Genomic DNA, 19,648 nt, shown 5'->3' with positions numbered 1-19,648 from the left:
CCACTACTCCTATTGATATTGTTTCATGTATAAAAGGACAAAGTTTAGCCTTGACATATACTGCTGTATTTCACAGGTCATGCTGTAACAGACTGGATGGCTGCTCCGGAGTCATGTCTTCAGCATGATTCAGAAGAAATTACAAGATAAAGAAAAGGACAATTATGAAACAGCCTGTTCACATTTCCACCTAGCTTATTTCAGGGAGACCAGGAAAAGGGCCTAATCATCCTCCTTCAAAAATCTGTTTCCTCTCTGCTGAATCTGTAGATGATCTCTAGGCTCCTTTGGTCTCAAAACCAAAAACAGGCCATTTCAGCTGGAGCAAATTCTTGTGATGTGTTCCATGAGTTAATTACATTTCCACTTGTAAAGAAGTTCTAAAACTTCAGTTTCTTTACTGATGCTTTTTGAATCCTGCCAAAATAGATAGATAAAAAACGGGAGGAAATCATGTTTTCCTATCTCAACCTTATGAGCCTTTTCTCTTAATTTTAACTCTCTTAGCCTTTTCATTTCTCCTTAAATGAACATTTCATCAACACTTTAATCATTTTCACAGCTTTCCTCCTAAGCTCCCATGCCCGAACTTTATTCAAGGATGCTGGTTCAGGATATTTGAGATGGGGAACTAAGCCAAAAAACAGTTCATTCTTTCAGTCTTCCTTTTTTCTTCTTTTTCTTTATCTGGAAAAGAAGCCGAGAGCTCCAATTTATTTTAAGTCCTCTTTGAACCAGAACCAAGCTATGTCCAACTAAGTATTTCTGATTATCAGTTTAGTTTGAGAGCTCTTCAGCACAGGGACATTTTGTAGCTCAAAAAGTCTTAGTCTCCTCTAAGTAGCTCATATCCGTCCTTCACTCCTTTACCTCTACATTACCCCATGGACCATCAACCGTTAGTCTGACACTAGGTGCTTCCTGTTTTGCAGACTCTTACAGGGAATTTTTACACATTTAATGAGGCGAAGGGGGGGACTCAACTTTAGCCTCTCTACAGAAACATCCATAAGGACCAATCCTCACAGCATTTGCAAATGGATTTATGGCATCAGCGTGACACGCTGAGAGCAGCCCTCTTCTATTTTGAGACCCCCGGTTACAATTCCTATTCCCAATGAAGCACAGCACCACTCCAATCTCTACTTCTGATCTCTTCCTTGTTTAAATCTTACACAGCCCAACATGAACTGACTTGAACTGTGCCAACAGTTAAACCCGTTATTGGCTAAAACCTGGGGCTTAACTCAGGAGTGACCTGAACTTCTTGCTCCAGAGGGATGCTTTAAAAAGTCTACGACAATCACGAGAACCACCTACACATACACACCCACCCCTGTAGCCAGCTCTTGAAACCAAGGCATCTTCTCCAGCACTGACAGAATAAGAATATCCACCAGAAAAACCTGACCTGCTTCTTTAATATCCCCTCCTGAGATCACTGAGCAAATTCTTTCATTTATTAATCAAAAAATAATGAAAGGTGATTTTTCCTGACCACCAGCATACAGAAAAATGGAGGAAGGAGGAGACACAAAGCCTTACATTTATAGTCAGCCATTGATTTGGTTAGTGCTGACCATGCCAGGAAGGAAAGATTTCTGACATGTATTTGAAGAGCACTGTTTAGGTGGTCGTGCTCCTTCATGAGGATCAGGCAACTTTCCAAACCCTCTAGCTCACACTACAGATTTGACATGTGCCACACGTAGGAAGCAGGACTTCTTTCTCAGCCTAAGCTGCCAGACTTTCCCATGGCACAAAGTGGCCTTCCCATGCAGCCAGGAGTTTATGCCCCATTCATCCTACAGCCACTGGTATTACTGAACTTATTCCCAGGGGATCCCTTCCCTCCATCCCAATTCAGTCAGATCCTTCAGCACAGAGAAGATCCAAGATAACTAAAGTTAAGCAAGGAGCCTACTTTGGTGTCAAAAAGCATCTCCAGGTACCCAAATGGCAGGTGCTGACCCTGGAGCTTGAGTTACCTATACAGAGACTTCCAGTACTGAAGCCTTGTCCTGGCCAGAACATCCCACACATCTTGTTAGTGGTTCAGCAAGAACAAAAGGGAAGATCAATTTTCCACCTCCACTAAGTTTCCCTGATGATTTCAGAGAGCCCTGAGGAAGGCAATGGTCCCAAAGCACCCAAAACCTTTGGGATGAGTTGTGGATCCAAGGACACGTGTGCAAACGGGACGCTGTTGTTCCTGACACTCAGGATTAGATGACAATTAAAACTAGGCTGACTTTTTAGACCCTCATTCTTTTCAACAACCACAGCCAGGTTCTTATCTCAGATGAGCAGGCACTTTGCCATCAAAAGCTGGACGCTTGGGAACTGGGACACAGCAGCAGAAACATTTGAGAAACAGGACCCTAAGAAATCCTGCACACTCCTCCTCATCTAATCATGAGACAGCACTCAACAACACACAGAGGACTTGGGTGTTTGGGATTTTGTTTGTTTGTTTTTAAACTGGGAGTCATTAAGAAAATGAACATTAGAGCACTTCATAGCTGAAATTGTATTTGTTGTTTTGGTTTTGAAGCCCTAGAATTCATACCCAGCTATAATAGCAGCTAGGTATGCAATGTTTTCCACCTATAGAGGAGAGCAAGCAGCCAAACAGATGCCCACACTACATGATTCCTAGGGCAGGATCAGACGTTAGGACCAGATCACAAGGTCCAGAGTCCTCTTCTCACCTGCAGTCTCCACTATTGCCTTTGCATGGTACAGCCTGTCCCCTCACAAAAGACAATATTTCCCTGCCACCCATCTCCCTTCAAGAGTCATAAAAAGCTAAAAATGCTGTCTGGACTCTGGACTAATGATCCTGCTTGGCTTTGATAAAGCCCTGGCTGTGATGAGAAAGCATACCTCCCTTTCACTTGGGACGGTCACTTTTACTTTACAGCTGCCCAACTTCAGGGCCTGCGGGCCAGGGAGATGTAAGCATCCTCAGATGATGTCTGACACTCCTCTCTTTGTGAGCAAAAAGCTTCAAAGAAGCATAAACAGGCATGAAACATGGAAAGCAGCACAAGATAGAAATCCGAAGAAATGCTTTTGTTTCATCTCTCTTTGAAGAAAAGCTATTTGTCTGTGCCTCAACTTTCTGGCTTCTTGCTGTGCGGTATCATCATTTATCAGTTCACATACCAGGTATTCAATACCTTGCAGTCACTTCTAATAAAGTAAGAGAGAAGCACGTCAATCTCATTATCTGTTTGCCCTTGAGAAGTACTCTGACCTGAAATGTTCAGTTTGCCACAACCAGAGCAGAGCCATGCTTAAAGGATAACTTCTGCCAGGGAAGGGCCATCCCCACCCGCGGGTCCTCTGAGGGTCTGTGACCATCTGTAGCCTTCCTCTAAGCACAGCCCTGAGTCCTCCTCTGCTCAGGAAAGTCTCCTTCTAATTTAGCAGCCAGCCACACAATTACACACCCACCTGCTTAACTCAACCTGCCTCTACCCACCCCCACCAAAATGAATGCACAAAAGCCACTATAAGTAACAAAAAAAGACGAGCCCTAATTAACACTCCAACAGGCTCAGCACAGCCTGGGACCCCCTTTGCTAGGCGAAACAGACCTAGAGGGAAAGCAAGATCCAGTCCCAAGGAACCTGCTGCCCCACTGGGCAAAACTGGCTGTAATAGTGCATAAAAAGAAACAGGGACATTTGCCAAGGTGGGTTTAGAGCCCACAAATCCTTCCTCCCTGTCCAACATCATCATCTTTGAAGGAAGCTGCTTCTTCATCTCCCTAAGAGCCCAGATGGCCAAGGGACAGAAAATAGAAGAACTTCAAACTATTTTTGACTGTTCAAACTGAGACCTCACACACCCTCTTCCCTTCCAGTTACTAATTACTCATTTTCTCTGCCTCAAAAAAAATGTTTGGTTACTTGCCTTCCTCCATTACTGCCCCCATACACCAGCCAGATCACTGGTTAACACCTTGCATTCTGGAAAACATGTACATTCCCTTTGCCTTGTCCAATTTTTTTTATCTGATTTGATTTTGGAAGGTACCCTCAGCTCTTCTGAGCCAGCAAGTATCCATCCATCATTGGAGCATAAAAGAAATTGAAAACAAGGATCAGCTCCATTAAAATCTACAGAGGCTTTGCTCTTCGCATGACTCATGCACAATGCTAATAGCAATCAGCCTTAGTCCATCACCACCCATACTGTATAACCATGCAGAGAGGCTTACTTGTTTTCCTTGTGACAATTAACCACGACGAAGCTTGTCCCTCTCAAAGTACCCATTTTCCCAACTGCTGTTGTTGCTCAGCTTTGCTTTCTAGCACAGAAGTGTCAAAAGTTCCATGTCAGAAAAGCAGAGAGAAATTTGCATCTCCCTGCTCCTAGCCCCTTTATTCCCTAGGAGTCTAGATCTAAAGCTTATAATCAAAGCACTGAGCATACTATCTAAAGTGATGCTGGCAGGACATCCAAGGGTTTTTATTTCATTTTAATTTTGCTTTTCAAATTATATTGTTCTATGGTTATTTGCAGGTGGCAAGACTGAGGTGTTCTGGGGAGTACACAAGAGCCAGTCACATAGGACCCTCAAGGGCTTTTGAATGCCCAAGAACATGCATGTGCAGAAAAAAAGGCTAGAGACTATAGACATCGATGTATATTTGACAACTTTAAGAATTCCAGCCCTCAACCAGGCATCCACTTCTCAAATACTTTCATGGTCACATCTCACCCCACACCCTGTCCAGGAGGTACCTCCACCTTGAAAGATCAGAGGTGATGCGCAGACCAGGCTAGATGGATCCTATGCCTCCCCCTTTGACAGTCATCACTGCAACCAAGGCTGCTGCTGCTCCTCATACACTGCACCAGGAATAGCATCTCAGACTGCCCACATACTAGGATGTTCCTGGTAACTAGCAAAGCTAACATCAAGGATGAACAGGTCTTTATTATGCTACTAAATGAGTTACCTTCTAAATTATTAGCATCACCAGGAGCTAGGAGCACATTTCTCAGTCATGCAGACAATCAAGATAATTCTAGCTTTTGTAATTTGTTCCCAACAGCCTGAGACATCAGTAACAGCACAGAGACTTTGTGCACATCATTTGGCAGCTCCAGGCCTGGCACATGCTGTCTCTGCCAGTCCCACCCAGCTGATCCAACTGGCTCAAGAAGCTACCAGGACTCTTCGAGAGTGTTTAATCCAGGCCGATTGAAAGCCAAAAAAATTAACTCTGCTCATAAAGGACAGAGCATGATCCTTTCTGTGCTCCATTTATTTACACCAGTCTTTAGCAACTCTTGGTGTTGGACAAACACTGCACACAGTTGTGGTCATTGTCTCCAAGAGGATACGATAGAACTAGGAAAGGACCAAAGCAACAGCACAGGTCAACAGTGCACAGAAAAGCTCTCAGATCAAGGGAGGTTGGGCAGCATAAATTTCTGACTGGGGAAAAGCTAGAGATTCATAGAACCATAAGCATGCAGAAAAGAAATTATTCTTCTCCAGATCTTACTTACAAAATCTGGAAGGCACTAATGGAAATCTCAGGTGGCTAGCGATGACAAAAGGGATAAGCAGCACCTTTTCTTGTGGTATGTAATTAAACCATGAGACCCATTACTCAGGATATGAAGAAGCCAAAAGTATAAACAGGCTCCAAAACACAACCAAGGGGGACAGTCTCCTTTGACCATACAGTTTAAAAGGCATCAGATCCATATTTTTTCCTTGAAAATCCCTAGATATCTGAATTTTGGGTATCAGGAAGATAAGGATCATTTTATCCACGCCTTGCTCCCATTCTTCCCCTTAGCAGCCACCCTATTACACCAGCTCCAGATAGAGAGGATATCTGTAGTTTAAACCAGTACAGCATTTTTTCAGACTACTGTGTCCAAAGCCCAGGATCCCAGGAAAAATCTTCCCATGAACTCCAACAGGAACAGGTCTGAACCCTTGAGGCCCTGACTCCAGTCTCATAGCTCTATCCACGGCCATGTGAGGGGTTTGGACGTAGGGAGGACTTTGTTCCCAAGCCAACTGTGGATTTCTGAGGTTTCCACCCCAAGACATGTTGCAGCAATCAAGTAAGAAGTCCCTTCACTCCTCCTTGGGAAAAGTGCATTAAGATCATATAGTCCCAGACTAGTTGAGAAATTGCATTTTTGTGTGATTTAGAGCTGCTAATGGGTGATGTCATCACTGGAGCGAATGCAATCCCATAAAAATGTGAAAATAAAATGAGCAAGAGCTATAAAATATACATGTGTCTCTCCACAATAGCAACAGGCACGTCACAGCAGGGCAGCTTTCCTCGATACTCATCTACAACTGGAGGAGTTCACGAGAAATAACTAAAAAAATTACAGAAGAGACAAAATCTTTCAAGAAGCAGAAATCTATTATTTTCCCAGGCCTTTATTAATAGCAAATCAGCATGCTTCCTTGAAAGTAAATGAGAAAAAGGCACCACAGCAGTACTGTGGAAAGAAACTGAGGGAGTGTTTTCTGGAACAACAAACCAAGCCATTTTGGGCCACTATCTGTTAGACTCCAGTTTAGCTCAATAGGATATCGATCCTGGCTGCATATAACACAGCCCTGATTCATTTTCTGATTAACAAGTTCTACTGCCTGATTTTGACAAACAAATGTCCATTGTTGCAGGTAAATAAAATACATATTTATCAATAATGCCGGTGTGCAGGCATTGAGTAGCAAAAAAGGGGGTTGGAAAAAACAGATGGAAAGGGTTACTGCATGATCACTGTAATATTTACATAAGGGTAAGTTCAATAAATGCAGAGCCTTCCCCCACAGCCTCCTCCAAAACACACCCAGACACTGGCTGGCCTTCTTCCTACGGAAACAGCTAACAAGAGCAAAGCTGCTCTTTGCTTTTATGGGTTTTAGCTAAAAGCTGAAAATGAGATCAGATTTTCTGACATTCACCGTTTACCTTAATAAAAATGTGCACTCAACAGGATTAGCAGGTATACAACTCTGCATGTGGTATCATGAAATGCATTTTCATGATCTTTCATGCTTACACAGAAGAAGGAGAAATCAAAATCCCTCTATAATATTGAAGATCAATGTGAAACTGAGCTTAGGAACTGAACACTGATCACTGCCTGGGAAACATGAAGTAACATTTTCCAGTAGCAATCTTGCACATATGGCAAAGAAAAGCTTTTGATAGAGTAGTAAAATGATATTTCAAAAACTGATGTCCTACCTATCTATATTTATAAGAACACATTAAGTATGAGTTTAGCACTGTCCTTTTTTATTATTCCCTAATAAATTTCAAAAAATGATCAAGTAGGTTTTGTAACACAGATCTGAGACTACGTCCCACAGAAATGAAAGTTAAGGTCCCACCTGTGTCACCACCTTGCAGCCCCTCCCTGGAGGAACAGCCGGGTTTGTCAGTAGTAAATCTTCTTCAGCAACCTGCCTTCAAACTCTCAGTGCAGAAATGCCAGGATGATGTCTGTCTCCAGTAAACGGCCTTGCTCAGACTTCCCCTTGTTAGCTGAGCTAGGGCAGGCAATGGGCAGATGAAAGGGTTTCTGGCCAGTGAAGGAAACCCAAGAAAGAGGAGCTCCTGCTTTCTAGCACAGACCCATGGCAACACAGGAGTGAGCTAAGAACATAATAGGAATCTAAGAAATTCAGAGCAAAACACAACAGGCTACAGAGAAAACACTAATTCAATCCCCTGTGTGATACTAGAGATCTTTCAACATTATTTCTCTACTATAGGTCCCTCCACCTCATTACTGGGTTTGGAAATACAGCCCCAGATTCAGAAAAGCATTTATCTAACCAAGCACACGAGTAACCCTGTTATTTTCAGTAGGGCCCCCCCCAGACACCAAAAATTGGGCTCAAGCTCAAGCACTTTGCTAATCCAGCCCTTGAATTACAGGATTAGAGTTCTGTGGATTTCCTCAGTGGAGATGACTCTTGGACTTAATGTCAACCAGTTTACACTTTGCCTTCCCTGCATCGCCTGCCTGGTGGGAAGTCCATGTACAAGACAATTTCAATACAGCCCAGCTAGTATCACCCTTGGAAACCAACAGCTTTGACGTTAACAGGATTGTACTTCAAAAAGAATACGCATGTTTGCAGATGGCAACAGGGTTCCTTATTACAGCTGTCTAATCAAGCCGATATTCCGCAATTATGCTCAGAGATCAAACAGCGCTGCAAACAGCACTCACGATAAAACCGGCACCAGTGAGATGCCGGTGTCACGCCTGTAGCGTCGCACATTCGGTTGTGATTCCACAAGCACGGCACGCACACGCGATGTTTCAGCTACTGTTGTAAAACTTTGAACATCTCAGTCACAGCTACACAGGTTTTTAAAAAACTATCTATTTTGATTCTTGGCCTGTGCTTATAAAAAAAAAACAAATCTAAAACATGCTTAAACAAATAGCAATATGGCTATAATTCAGGAAAGCTTTTATGTATAACCTTAAGCACAGAGCCACTGGAGTCAGCTGAATTCAAACGTGTACTTGAATGCTTTGCTGAAGGATAAATTAAACCACATGCCAAAGTCCTTTCCAGAATCAGGGCCTTTATTTTATTTTTTTTAAAATACACAAAAGGGCATAGTGTTAACTAGAAATCAGAACATACCATCGGTGCGAATAATTGTAGCATCTGTGCTAATTCTCTTTTCATCCTGGTACCCCCTATGCTTCCAAGTATGTAAATCTGATTCTCCTTGTGGCTCCACTGAAGTTTCTATTGATTAAATACCCAGCCCCAGCAGCAGGAGAATCAAGCCCTGCATATTTATTTTCTTCCTCTCAATACATAAAGAATTCCCTTTGGCCTCTCAATTGCTATATCACATGGTACTCTGAATGCAAATAGAATTACAGTGATAATGTATCTAATGAATACATTTGTATATGTATGCAAGCATTTTCCTAATAGCATCCTGCTCTACACCACTAACCAGACCAAAGAATATATATGTTCGTCACACACAGTAGCAGAGAAGGTGTGTGAAATGAGTTCATATTAATAACAAGAGCCAGACTGCAGTCTTCTGGGGAAAAAAAACAACTGAAATCCTTCCAAGATGAAGGCTGCAAGATCAGGACCTCACGCAGACCTTTTTAACATTTCCTTTGGAGCTTTAAAGCACAATTTGTAGACCATAAGTGTTAATGTTTATATTTACATTATCCACTAGTGTTACACTATATTTATATAAATAGATATAGAAACAGTTGCAACATATAACATAAAAACATCATGAGTATTTCCAAGAAAAAAATTAGCAATATCATTTCAAACCAGGGTACAAAATGCTCAGGTAACATTTTCAGCGCCATCCTTTATAACATGCATTCTCTTTGAATTATTCTTAGAAAAGGTATTTTATAGCAGACCAAATTCTTTCCTGCAGAAACTTCACTGATTTCAGAGTTGTAATAGCTTAAAAATGGGATGCATTTAATTCATTAGCTCACTCCATGTTGACTTTGAAAGTCATCCTGTAATGTCAGAAGATAGATTGATTTAAATCAGGTTCAAGTACCTACTGGCAATTAGAATCTGCAAAGTCCAAGAAATGTCAGTAAGCGTCTGGATAAGATACATGCCAGCATATATACAAATAAATATCCTCAAAACCTCTTTCAGTTGGTTCAAACAACACTTTGGAAGTGTCTCGTTCAGCACAATAGCCATTATTTAAAGCAACAAGGTCAGAAATGCAGTTTTTTAGTACTATTTTGCCGAAATCACTCCCACCCCAACTCACAGTTAAAAAACAACACAAACCAAAGCAAGAGCCCCCCTTAAACTCAGGTCAAGAGGAGGTCACTTACCCTGTGAGGACCACAACAAAATCCATCACATTCCAACCGTTTCGGAGGTAAGAACCTTTATGAAAAACAAACCCCAGAGCGATGATTTTTATACCAGCTTCAAAACAAAATATTCCAATAAAGTACGGCTCAGTGTCATCCTGAAAAAGAATAAAAATCAAAGGTGTCAAGGAGATAACTATGCTTCTGCACTGATAGCGAGAGTCGTATAAACAACTACATGCACCAACTTCATGTCCTTTTCAGTTCTCTGAACAGAGTTGAAAGCAAAAGTTTTAAGTTTACTGGAACTAAGCACAGAGAGAATGTCATTTTTTTTCTGAAAGTAAATTTGTTTTTTCACATTGGAAATTCCATTTGTCTTTGATCATTTCACTCCATGCTTTCCACCTTTACTCAATATTCTGGAGAGAATTTTAATACTGAAATTCTTCTCTAAGGGTATATTTATACTTGAGGTCATATATTTCTGTAGTTATTGACATGGAAGAAAACATGTGCTTTACAATTCATTCAGGAAACTGAAACAAGAGGATATCTTGAGGAGTAACAGTCAGCACAGCAAGCTTGCAAACACTGGCAGGAAATTATTTATTTATCATTTATTCCATCAGTTCTTCCTTCACTCTTTCTCCTCCATTTTCTCAATTTCCACAGCTGCAGCCTCAATTGTTTTCCTTTCACTGTGGATCTGATCCAGGGAGAAATTCCCATTCCCTTCCATTGACAGCAGCAGTAAGGTTTATGTCTCAGGCCCATGGTGCAGACTAAAGCATACCCTGGGATCACAGCTTCATGTCCTAGCTCACTAGATAGAAAAGTCAAGCTTAGCCTCCACAGTTTTACTAAACTATTTTTTTTTCATCTATGGCACCAGATCCCTCAGTATTATACTTTATTGATAAGAGCTTCAACACAAATTCAATGCCAAATGGAAGCATTCACATTTGGAAGAAAGATGTGGGTAAGAAGTGGGAACAAAGCAAGAGGTGAAAGCAATGGCCATCAATTTCAAGATCATGTTAATTAGCTTTGGCACCTGTAACCAATTTCCAAATGTGCCTTAGATCCCAGATTTCAGTTGAAGTCAATGGAAGTAAAGCAGCCCTACCCAGAAGGAAGAAAACTCCCAAATTAAGACATTAGAAATATTTATTCCAGTGGCTTTGGCATTTCTGACCATCAGAGCCAAAGAGTTGAGCTGCTGTTTGATGCACAGTTGTTCACATTTTGCAATTCTACTAATGACAAAGTATGATTTTAGTTCCCTTATACAGGAAGAACAGGGATGTCAAGTCTTGTGGCCACAGAACAAGGAGCAAAGCAGTTTTGATACAAGAATTTATTTTACAAGCACAGCAACTCTTGCTCAACTCTGACCCAGCACTGGCACACAGCCTCATGCTTTAGGCATAGTGCTTGTTACACAAAGCCAGGTTTTTCACACCTAGAAGACCAATATAATACCATACCCCTCCCAAAGATGCTTACGCACTTAGCACATCGATGTATGTCACTGAAGATGCCTCCAAGCTGTTGGAAATTACTACTTCTGGACAGGCTTTTCCATCAGTGGCTGAATTAAAGTTTTGTTTCCTTCAAAGCAGCACCCCACATTCCTACGCACCTCAGTGACCCCAGCTCCTCCATGTACTTCATCTTTCACCCTATATCATCTCTACTCACCTCCACCTTTCCTAACCTCACAGCCCCAGCAACTCCACCTCCCATTCCCCCACAGCCAGGCAAGGTGACCAGTGACCTGCAGATCACACATACATGCAATGACTGGCCAGACAGCAAAACAGAGCAGGTGACTTTCGAGATCACCTTTGGCTGAAATGGAGGGGGGGAAAAAAAAAAAAAAAAAACAAACAAACACAAAACCAACTGTCTTCCTCTCAAGCCAAGGAGCTGTTTCCACAGACAGCAGCACCTCCAAGCACTCTGCCCCTCCACAGGCCCTTACTGATGCTGCTTAGAGGAAACAGAAACTATCATTGACTGACTGAGAAACTTCCAGCTACCCATCTCAGTGCTGTTTACACACAGAGAACACTGGCAAGGCCATCAGACCTTTTATGACCTTCAACAGAAACCTTACAATAAGAGTCTTCTTCCATCAGTTTCTCCACAGCAAGAGCTAGAGGCATCCCAGGGCTCCAACCCGGTACAGAAAACAGGGAAAAAGGAAGAGGGGGTCAGAAATCATCATATGTGATTTCAGGAGAAGCTACCTTACAGCTCCTCTGCTTTCCCTTATGCATACAGGAGCACTCTAACAGCCTAGTCTGCCTGCTCTTCAAACCCACAACACCTTCTAGTTCAACAAGTATACATAATCTTTGCAAACAAAGACCTCCCAGCCCATCCTATATTTCCATCCCACAGCTACTAACATGCCTCTAAAAATAGCTCTTCTAACACACACACAAAAAATATACCTTTACCCACATATACTCCCCCTCATTACTCCCTCACTTCCTGGAAGCCTTATATCTACTCTGCTAGCACTCGTTTGCTCAATCTAGGTCAGGTGCCTTGCGATTACAGCTCCCAGCTTTAAAGAACCAGGCTTCAGGTACTCAAGGCTTTGATAGAAAATACTCTTCCCAAAGCTAGGACTACACAAATCTCTTAGGAAGTAGGTCAAAGAAGTTCTTGTCAGCTTCTAGGGAAGCAGGAAGGCTCACAGATGGGCTTGGGTATTTATTACAAAGAAAAACTGTCATCTATAGGGTTGGCAGTGAGTAGCTGGGGAATAAGAGAGGGTAGAAAGACGGTCTCTTCTAAAGCTTGTCTAAATTTACACTAATTTAGCCTAAGAATCAGGACATTAACAACAGGACGAAGAATAAAATTTATGCCCCATTAAGTAGCGGGGCCTGCTGCTGAAGAAAAGGATTCGCATGACTGGGTGTGATGGAAGGAGCTGGAGGGCAGGGACATGGGTGACATGCCCGGTGCAGCGCTGAAATGACACTGCTGTTGGCTCAGAAATCCTGCTGCCAGGGCATCCTGCCGCCCCCTTCAGACAGGAGGCTGCATCGCTGCTTGGGTTCAAGAGCAGGAGAGCAGGTGATAATGAGTATCAGTGTGCGTGCTTGGAAGGAGGGTGGAGAATTTGGGCAGCAGCCAGATCTGGGCCAGCAGGTTTTTTGCTGTGGACACAGCAAAGCTTGAGAGTGGGCCAAACACACATTTCATCAATATGTTTCAGATCAGAAACAACTTCTGAGTCTGGAAAGTCATTACTATTCCTAGTCCATGTCCTAGTGTCTTTCCTTGGCCTTTGGATGTGACAGCCTTGATAGGTTTGGGTGTGTAAGGCTTTGTTCATGCAAAGGTTAATATGAACATCTCACACACAACTGCACTGCCTGTGGATAGGATAAAGAATTAAATCCTTTAGTAAAGTGCAAGAGCTGTTATGCTGAATATCTGAGAAAAGTTATGTTCTGCCCTCACATCAAAAACATCCAGGGGAGTCAAACACTCAGAACCCTATAGTGGCATGCAGACGAACATCCTACAGACCCACTGGTGTCTTCAAACAGGGTGTGGCCCAGAGTGGGGCACAAAATAGATTTCTTGTCCTGCAAGTTCTGTCAGGCTGGTGCAAATCTATGGTCTGCTGAAGCTTCTCATGAAAAACTGAGAACTTGAGAAGGAGACAGGGAGACAACGAGTGTGCCTCAGCCTGGACAGCCCAGAGCATCATGAGCAAGGCATCCACCTGCAAGGCCATTTAGGGCTCAGATGTGAAGCTCACATTTGGAGCTCTCACCACCAGGCTCTGGGCCACTCAGTACAACTCCCTCAGCATCTTTTCAGTTGGCATCACTCCAGTGTGTACAAACAATGCAATATTTATTGGGACAGAGAGAGACTGACTCTACAACCTATTGGCTAAGGCACTCAGCTGATATGGACAGTAGCAAGTTTGTAGCATCTCTGTTCCAGTGGATAATTACTGATGTGAAGTAAACACTTCCAGCAGCCAAAGCATAAGAGACTCCCAGCTCAGAGCAGGCAAGAGCCTAGGGTGTAGGTCATTCTGCTGCTAGTGGAAGAATGAGCTTATTTCTCTTGTCTGAAGAGCAAGGACTTGAAACCAGTGCTCCAGTTCACCACTAAATGCTTTGACCACCAGGCTGGTGTTTTTTCAGAGCCCTAGTTTTGACCAGAATTTCCATCCTAGAGCCAAGTAATGCTTTTCTGTGCTACAAACTACATACAGAAAATGGACAGAGAAAGATTACTCATAACTCAGCCATTCCAGTTCTTGAAACACTGCATATACTGAGACATCACTTGCTCTTCCCATGTGCTTAATTAACCCTGCCTGACAAGTAACGTGAGCACAGAAAACAGCCAAGAGAGATTGCACTGCGGGCTCATATCTTGCGTGTCTGGGGAGATACATAGAAGCAAATTTTGATTAGAAGAGAATAATCATGAAAATGTTTGTATGGACTCCTCCATCTTTTTCTCAGCTTTAACAGACAATCTTGAGATTTTTGTCTTTGTATCTGTGGCACAAAGTATGCAGGCAGCTTTGGTTTTCCTTCAACAATTCTGCCTACATCTCCCAGTCATAAAAGGCTTGTGATGTGCATCTCATATCCTTAAGATCTGTTTAACTCTTCAGTGATGAGCTCTCACTCCAATTTGGAGATTTTAATGATCCCAGGAGAAGGAAATGTATATCCATAAATCATTAACCAAAAAAAAGGTCAATTCCATTCTGCCGATGACAGCAATAAAGCACCTGTTGTTCTGCATGGACTTATAATCTGGCTCAACAAACCTGTAAATCTATGGGAATGTTCACCCACTCTGGTTTAGCATGGATTTGTAACATATTCAATGAAACAACTTACAGTTTGTGAAGAGGCAGGAGCATTCTAAAGAGGTTTCACTTTGAAAACCAGAATACAGTTTTTCTTATTCACAATGTTTAATCTTTCCAGCATGTGTTGAAAATAGAAAATATTTCATGACTTGTAAAAATTCTCAGTGTTATTCTACAATAAATCCCTTTATAGTTCAGAGCTACAAATGTGCTGTAGTTAAAATGGCATCAGAATATCTGGATCAAAGATAATGCTGCACAATGGTGTTTGGGACAAAAATCAGGGGTTAATTCTTCCTTCATCACCAAGGCAGAGCCAACAAAGTGGAGACTGTGCATTTAACACATACAGTTATCTTACACTATTCAGTGGTAATGCCAGTGCCCCCCTTTGGAATGATTTGGGCAGGAACTGAAGGGGTGTGTGCGGTACTGGATGCTGTAAAACAGAATTAATACAATGGGGAAAAGGAGCAATAAAGAGCCTCTAGGATCTCCTTACAAATCTAGGGATCTAGAGGAACAGAGGAACAACTACTGCTGCTTAAAAACAACATATCACCAAAGGGTTACCAAGCCAGAACATCCACAAAACTACTTTTCCCCTTCACTAGTCCATATGTTCATAACTATGGAAGGTATTTCCCCAGCTTGGTCGCTACCCTGGGTCTAACCCTGTGCTTTGCTCACAAACCCAGGCTTGCCTTGCTAGCCAGTCTCAAAACATACAAAGACATGTTTAACAGCAGAAAGATCAACATACATGCATGCTCTTAATTTTTTCCTCACCTCTTCTTAAGTAGAAATAATTCAAACAGAAATAGACTAAGCAAACACAATGTGGGTGGGCAGCCAGCATGAGCGGATACACTTCCAAACAGGCAGTATCAGCTAGCTGACCCTGAAGCTCTTTCTAGATCTATCACTTACACACTTTTCCTGTTTCTGAAGAATGAGATTGTGAGAGTTGCCCACTGGTATGGACCAACCTTGGAAACTGAAGCAACCAGTGTTCAGAGGCTCTAGCTTTTGGCAGCAAGCCTAATATTCTCTTTGTTTGCATAATTTAATATCTACATGTAAAACACATACGGTTCCATATTTATTCATCCTTTGAACATGCAGCAGGATTAATGCATTTAAGCATAAAAGATGTTCCAGATCATAACAGCAGGAGAAAAAACAAACCAAATGTTACCCATTTTTTCTACAGTGGTGATAAATGGAAGAATGATTTTGAAGCTATTCTTATATTTTCTTTTGAAATAAGGTAATTGGCCTCATTACCATAAAGCCTGTGGGTAAATGATTTTCCTCTGTAAGCTGGTTTCTTTGTTTTGGAAGGGAAATGTAATTATCTAAACACAAAGTTTGCTTTGTAGGGTCCTTGATATATGCTGTAACAGGAAGATAGCTGAAAGACATACGAACCTAAAAGGTTACTCTCTTCTACCACTTCCTGGGAAAATATCACAGAAGTTCATTTGATTCTAGAGACCATACTGAGCATTAGGCAGTCCCTTCCTGTCTTGGTTTATAGACAACCTAAGGATGCTGCTCTTCTGATCATAATGTAAGGTACATCTCTTCTCCTGCAATTGGGCAGGGCTGGCTAGAGTGATGAAGCATTCTTGTGAAGATGGGATCGGGAGGCTAGAGTTATACTTGTTGTCACTGACTTATTTTCTCTGACTGTCAAGTCAATGGCCGTTTGTTTACGTGGATCTTTAAAACAGGTACAAGCACTCACAACACTGGGTGGCTGACTGCTTTTTGTATTAGACCAGAAACGAAAAATGTAAATAAATGAATACAACTCACCAATCTCTCTGACATAGGTGTCTTGTCTCCATCCGGCAAATGTTGTTCCAGAGCCAGCACAATACAATTGGCTATGATTGTAGCTAAAATCATGTATTCAAATGGAGTGGGGACCAGAAGTTAAAGAAGATGCTAGACAACACAAGGAGAACCTCATCCAAATCCCATTTCTACCTAAACAGTTATATTAGTTGAGTATTCTAAGATGTTTCATCTTTTTTGAAGACATTTAGTCTCCTTGACTTCCTCAGTTCTTTCTGGGGTGTCTTTGGAAGAAAAGTAGGAAATTGGCTTTCTTCTTTGAGAGAGTTAGTGAGTTACACAGAATCTGAGCTGCTCAAGGAATTTGGGAGCAAGAAAGCAAAAGGTCCAAAGGAAACAAAAAGCTATTAATGATCATTTTTAAATGAGACTGATAAACGGAACTGCCCCAAAATAGATTATACAGTTGAATGCCATCTGCTGAATTGTTCTTCAGAAATCCCCTGTCATTTAACTTGAGAACACAGTGAAAATACGCGATGGGCTAGAAAAGTTTGATTTAGAGTGTCTATGCAGGTCCAAAACATGAATTTGCCTGCTCCTGGTGAGAATAAAATCCTCAGCCCCTCTCAGGAGAGATCTCACGGGTAAGAAGGCAAACCCGGCACTAGGTGCCCACTTGCCTTTCGTCGTCGTCTGTAGCCCGGAGCCGCGCCGAGCCCCTGCGCTCCCAGGGCGGAGCCGCTCCGCAGGCGGCGGCGGGGCCCCAGGGCGGGCTATCGCTCCGCTCAGCACCGCGGACGGCTCCGCTCAGCACCGCGGACAGCTCCGACCAGCACCGCGGACAGCTCCGCTCAGCACCGCGGACAGCTCCGACCAGCACCGCGGACAGCGTCCTGCCCCGGGCCCCGGCCGGCAGCTCGCCCCGCGGCCCCGCTCTGGCCAGTGGCCGGTGGCTCTGCCAAGCCCGCTGGCCCCGCAGCGCTGCGGGCCCCCTCCCCACACCCCTCCCGAGAGAGACGCAGACGAGTCGCCCCAGAGATGGGAGAGGGGCAGACTGCGCCCAGCCTCGCAGGAGAGGCGATGCTCTGCCTGCCACCCGAGCTCTGGGGCTTGTTTGTTCAGACTTGAATGCAGGGAAGCAGAAATGGATGAGGAAGTACGGCAGTGCCTGTGATTTTATAACACGGACAGAACGATCAGTATGTGTGTCTGTTCAGGGGGAAGGGAAGTGCATTCACTCTACTGGTGTATTTTTTCCTGTTGGCCCCTCAGGAAGTGAAAACTGGGGAAGCCTGAAGGGGAGCTGGCCTCTGTGGCAATTCAAAGTGTTGCTAGGAGGCTGGGAGGAGGCCTTGCTGCTGTTAGCTGAGGATTAATAGGTGTGTGATATCAAATGAAAAGAAAACAGCCAGCTCCCTTGAGATCACCAGTGTAATGCACTCCTGTACACACACACGCGCATGCACACACGCGCGCGCACACACACACTATATCTACTCCCTGGCAACCTCAAACAGTCTGCTTTCCTTTTTCTCACGGCTTACAACCCCACTGTGGGCATCATTACAAGCAAAGCCCCCTTCTGAGGAAGATCTCTGCAGCTCACTTGGCCTGGGAGCTGGTTCTGAGACAGAAAGCATCTGCCCCTTTCCCGGTACAGCAGATGATCCTTCCCTCCACTTACTGCCTCCCTCTGCCACTAAGATTTTCTTTTTTTTCTTTTTTTTTTTTTTTTAGAAGAACCTAAGCTTAGTCTACGCACCTAATCAAAGTGACAAGATTCATGTTGACTCTAATGGCTTCAGGAGGTGATGTACTAAAAACCTAGCTGCAATGACTGTATTAATGGGATTCACAAGGTACCTTGGCTATCAGTGTCCCCACTATCAACGCAGCTTTAATGCTAAGGTGTCACCATTTTTATCCCACGTTCTTTCTTCCATTCAGAGTGAGGAAGAAGAGTTGAAAGGCTCTAAGATGGAAATAAGAATCAGGATTCATTAGCATGACTCTCACATAAGCCTTTTCATTTGGCTTAAATTGTAGGAAATGTCAATCTATGCAACTGTATATAGCTCACACCTAGACACACACTGAAATGCACGTACGCCTTACACACACCCCGGCACAGCCAAAAGCACACTCTGCTGTTCCCAGAGAAGCAATTTCCTATGATACCCAGCTGCACGGCCATACATTATGTCGGACACACGGATCCATGTCACACACACCCATTACACACACTGGATCACACACACACGTCTACATTAGCACCAGACACTCATCCTTGGCTGCCCAGGGGGATCTCTTTCCCCCAGTCTCCCTCTCCCCCTCCCCACCTTCTCCACCGTGCCCACACAGCCTCCCTGAAAGGATATGGCCATTCTGTTATTCTCTTGGCGTATTTCCGTATAACATTATCTTCACTGAAGATGAAGAGGGATCTGTTGACTGTGAAGCAGTTCTGTTTGACAGGGATGGGGTTGTAGAGAGCCATAGTCCTGGCCCTCTGAGCCATCGACTGCTTATACATCCTTTGGCCGGCTTGAGGGCCACCTTGCCGGCTGCTCCCTCTTCCAGCCCCGGCCGGCCCTCCACCTCCATAGCGGGTTGGCAGATCATCCCCAAACCGAGCCATTCTCTCAGTGCACGGAGCCGGGCGCTACAATCCAAACTGGCAGCCGAGGCGAGAGGAAGACGCATCACAGCGCGCAGCACTTCTCCCTCCGGGGGCTTCAGTTGCGGGATCGGGATGGATCGCAGCAAAATATATCGATAGATTTAAAAAAAAAAAAAAAAAAAAAAAAATTCCGTTTCCCTTCCTCCACCCCCCCTCGTCCCTCCTCGTACTCGCCGCTGTGGCTGCCCGGGGGTGGGAGGAAGGCGCCGGGGCTCCGCTCACCTCCCCGCACAGGTGCCGTCTCTCCGGTCCGACCTCATGGCCGGGGCGGCGGGGGGATGGCGGGCAGGGCGGGGGGGGGGCGGCCGCGCTCCCTTCCGCGGTGGCCGGCGGGGCTCTGGGCTGGGAAGGGGCTGCGCTGCTGCCGTGCCCGCCGCGGGAGCGCTCCGCCGTGCCCAGCCCAGCCCGGCCCGGCCCGGCTCGGCTCCGGC

The 19,648-nt window shown here is 43.9% G+C and overlaps 1 protein-coding gene across 13 annotated transcripts in view; it reads right to left on the bottom strand.

The window, feature by feature from the left end:
• CACNA1B (calcium voltage-gated channel subunit alpha1 B) overlaps window positions 1-19,446 on the bottom strand; it is a 311,813-nt gene extending 292,367 nt beyond the window's left edge. For 12 of the 13 annotated variants that reach the window (XM_074846033.1, XM_074846035.1, XM_074846032.1 and 9 more), the window contains exons 1-2: window positions 16,553-16,653; window positions 9,877-10,016 (exon numbers count right to left, since the gene is read on the bottom strand). In XM_074846033.1, coding sequence (XP_074702134.1) covers window positions 9,877-10,016; window positions 16,553-16,645 — 233 coding nt within the window. In that variant the 5' untranslated portion in view covers window positions 16,646-16,653. Of the gene's footprint in view, window positions 1-9,876; window positions 10,017-16,552; window positions 16,659-18,915 lie in introns of those variants that run through there. The other variant, XM_074846045.1, reaches the window with a different exon arrangement.
• Between the last annotated feature and the right edge of the window lie 202 nt (window positions 19,447-19,648).

Source organism: Strix aluco, chromosome 20, assembly GCF_031877795.1.
Source record: "Strix aluco isolate bStrAlu1 chromosome 20, bStrAlu1.hap1, whole genome shotgun sequence".
NCBI lineage: Eukaryota > Metazoa > Chordata > Aves > Strigiformes > Strigidae > Strix > Strix aluco.
This window is presented reverse-complemented; position numbering and strand designations above follow the sequence as displayed.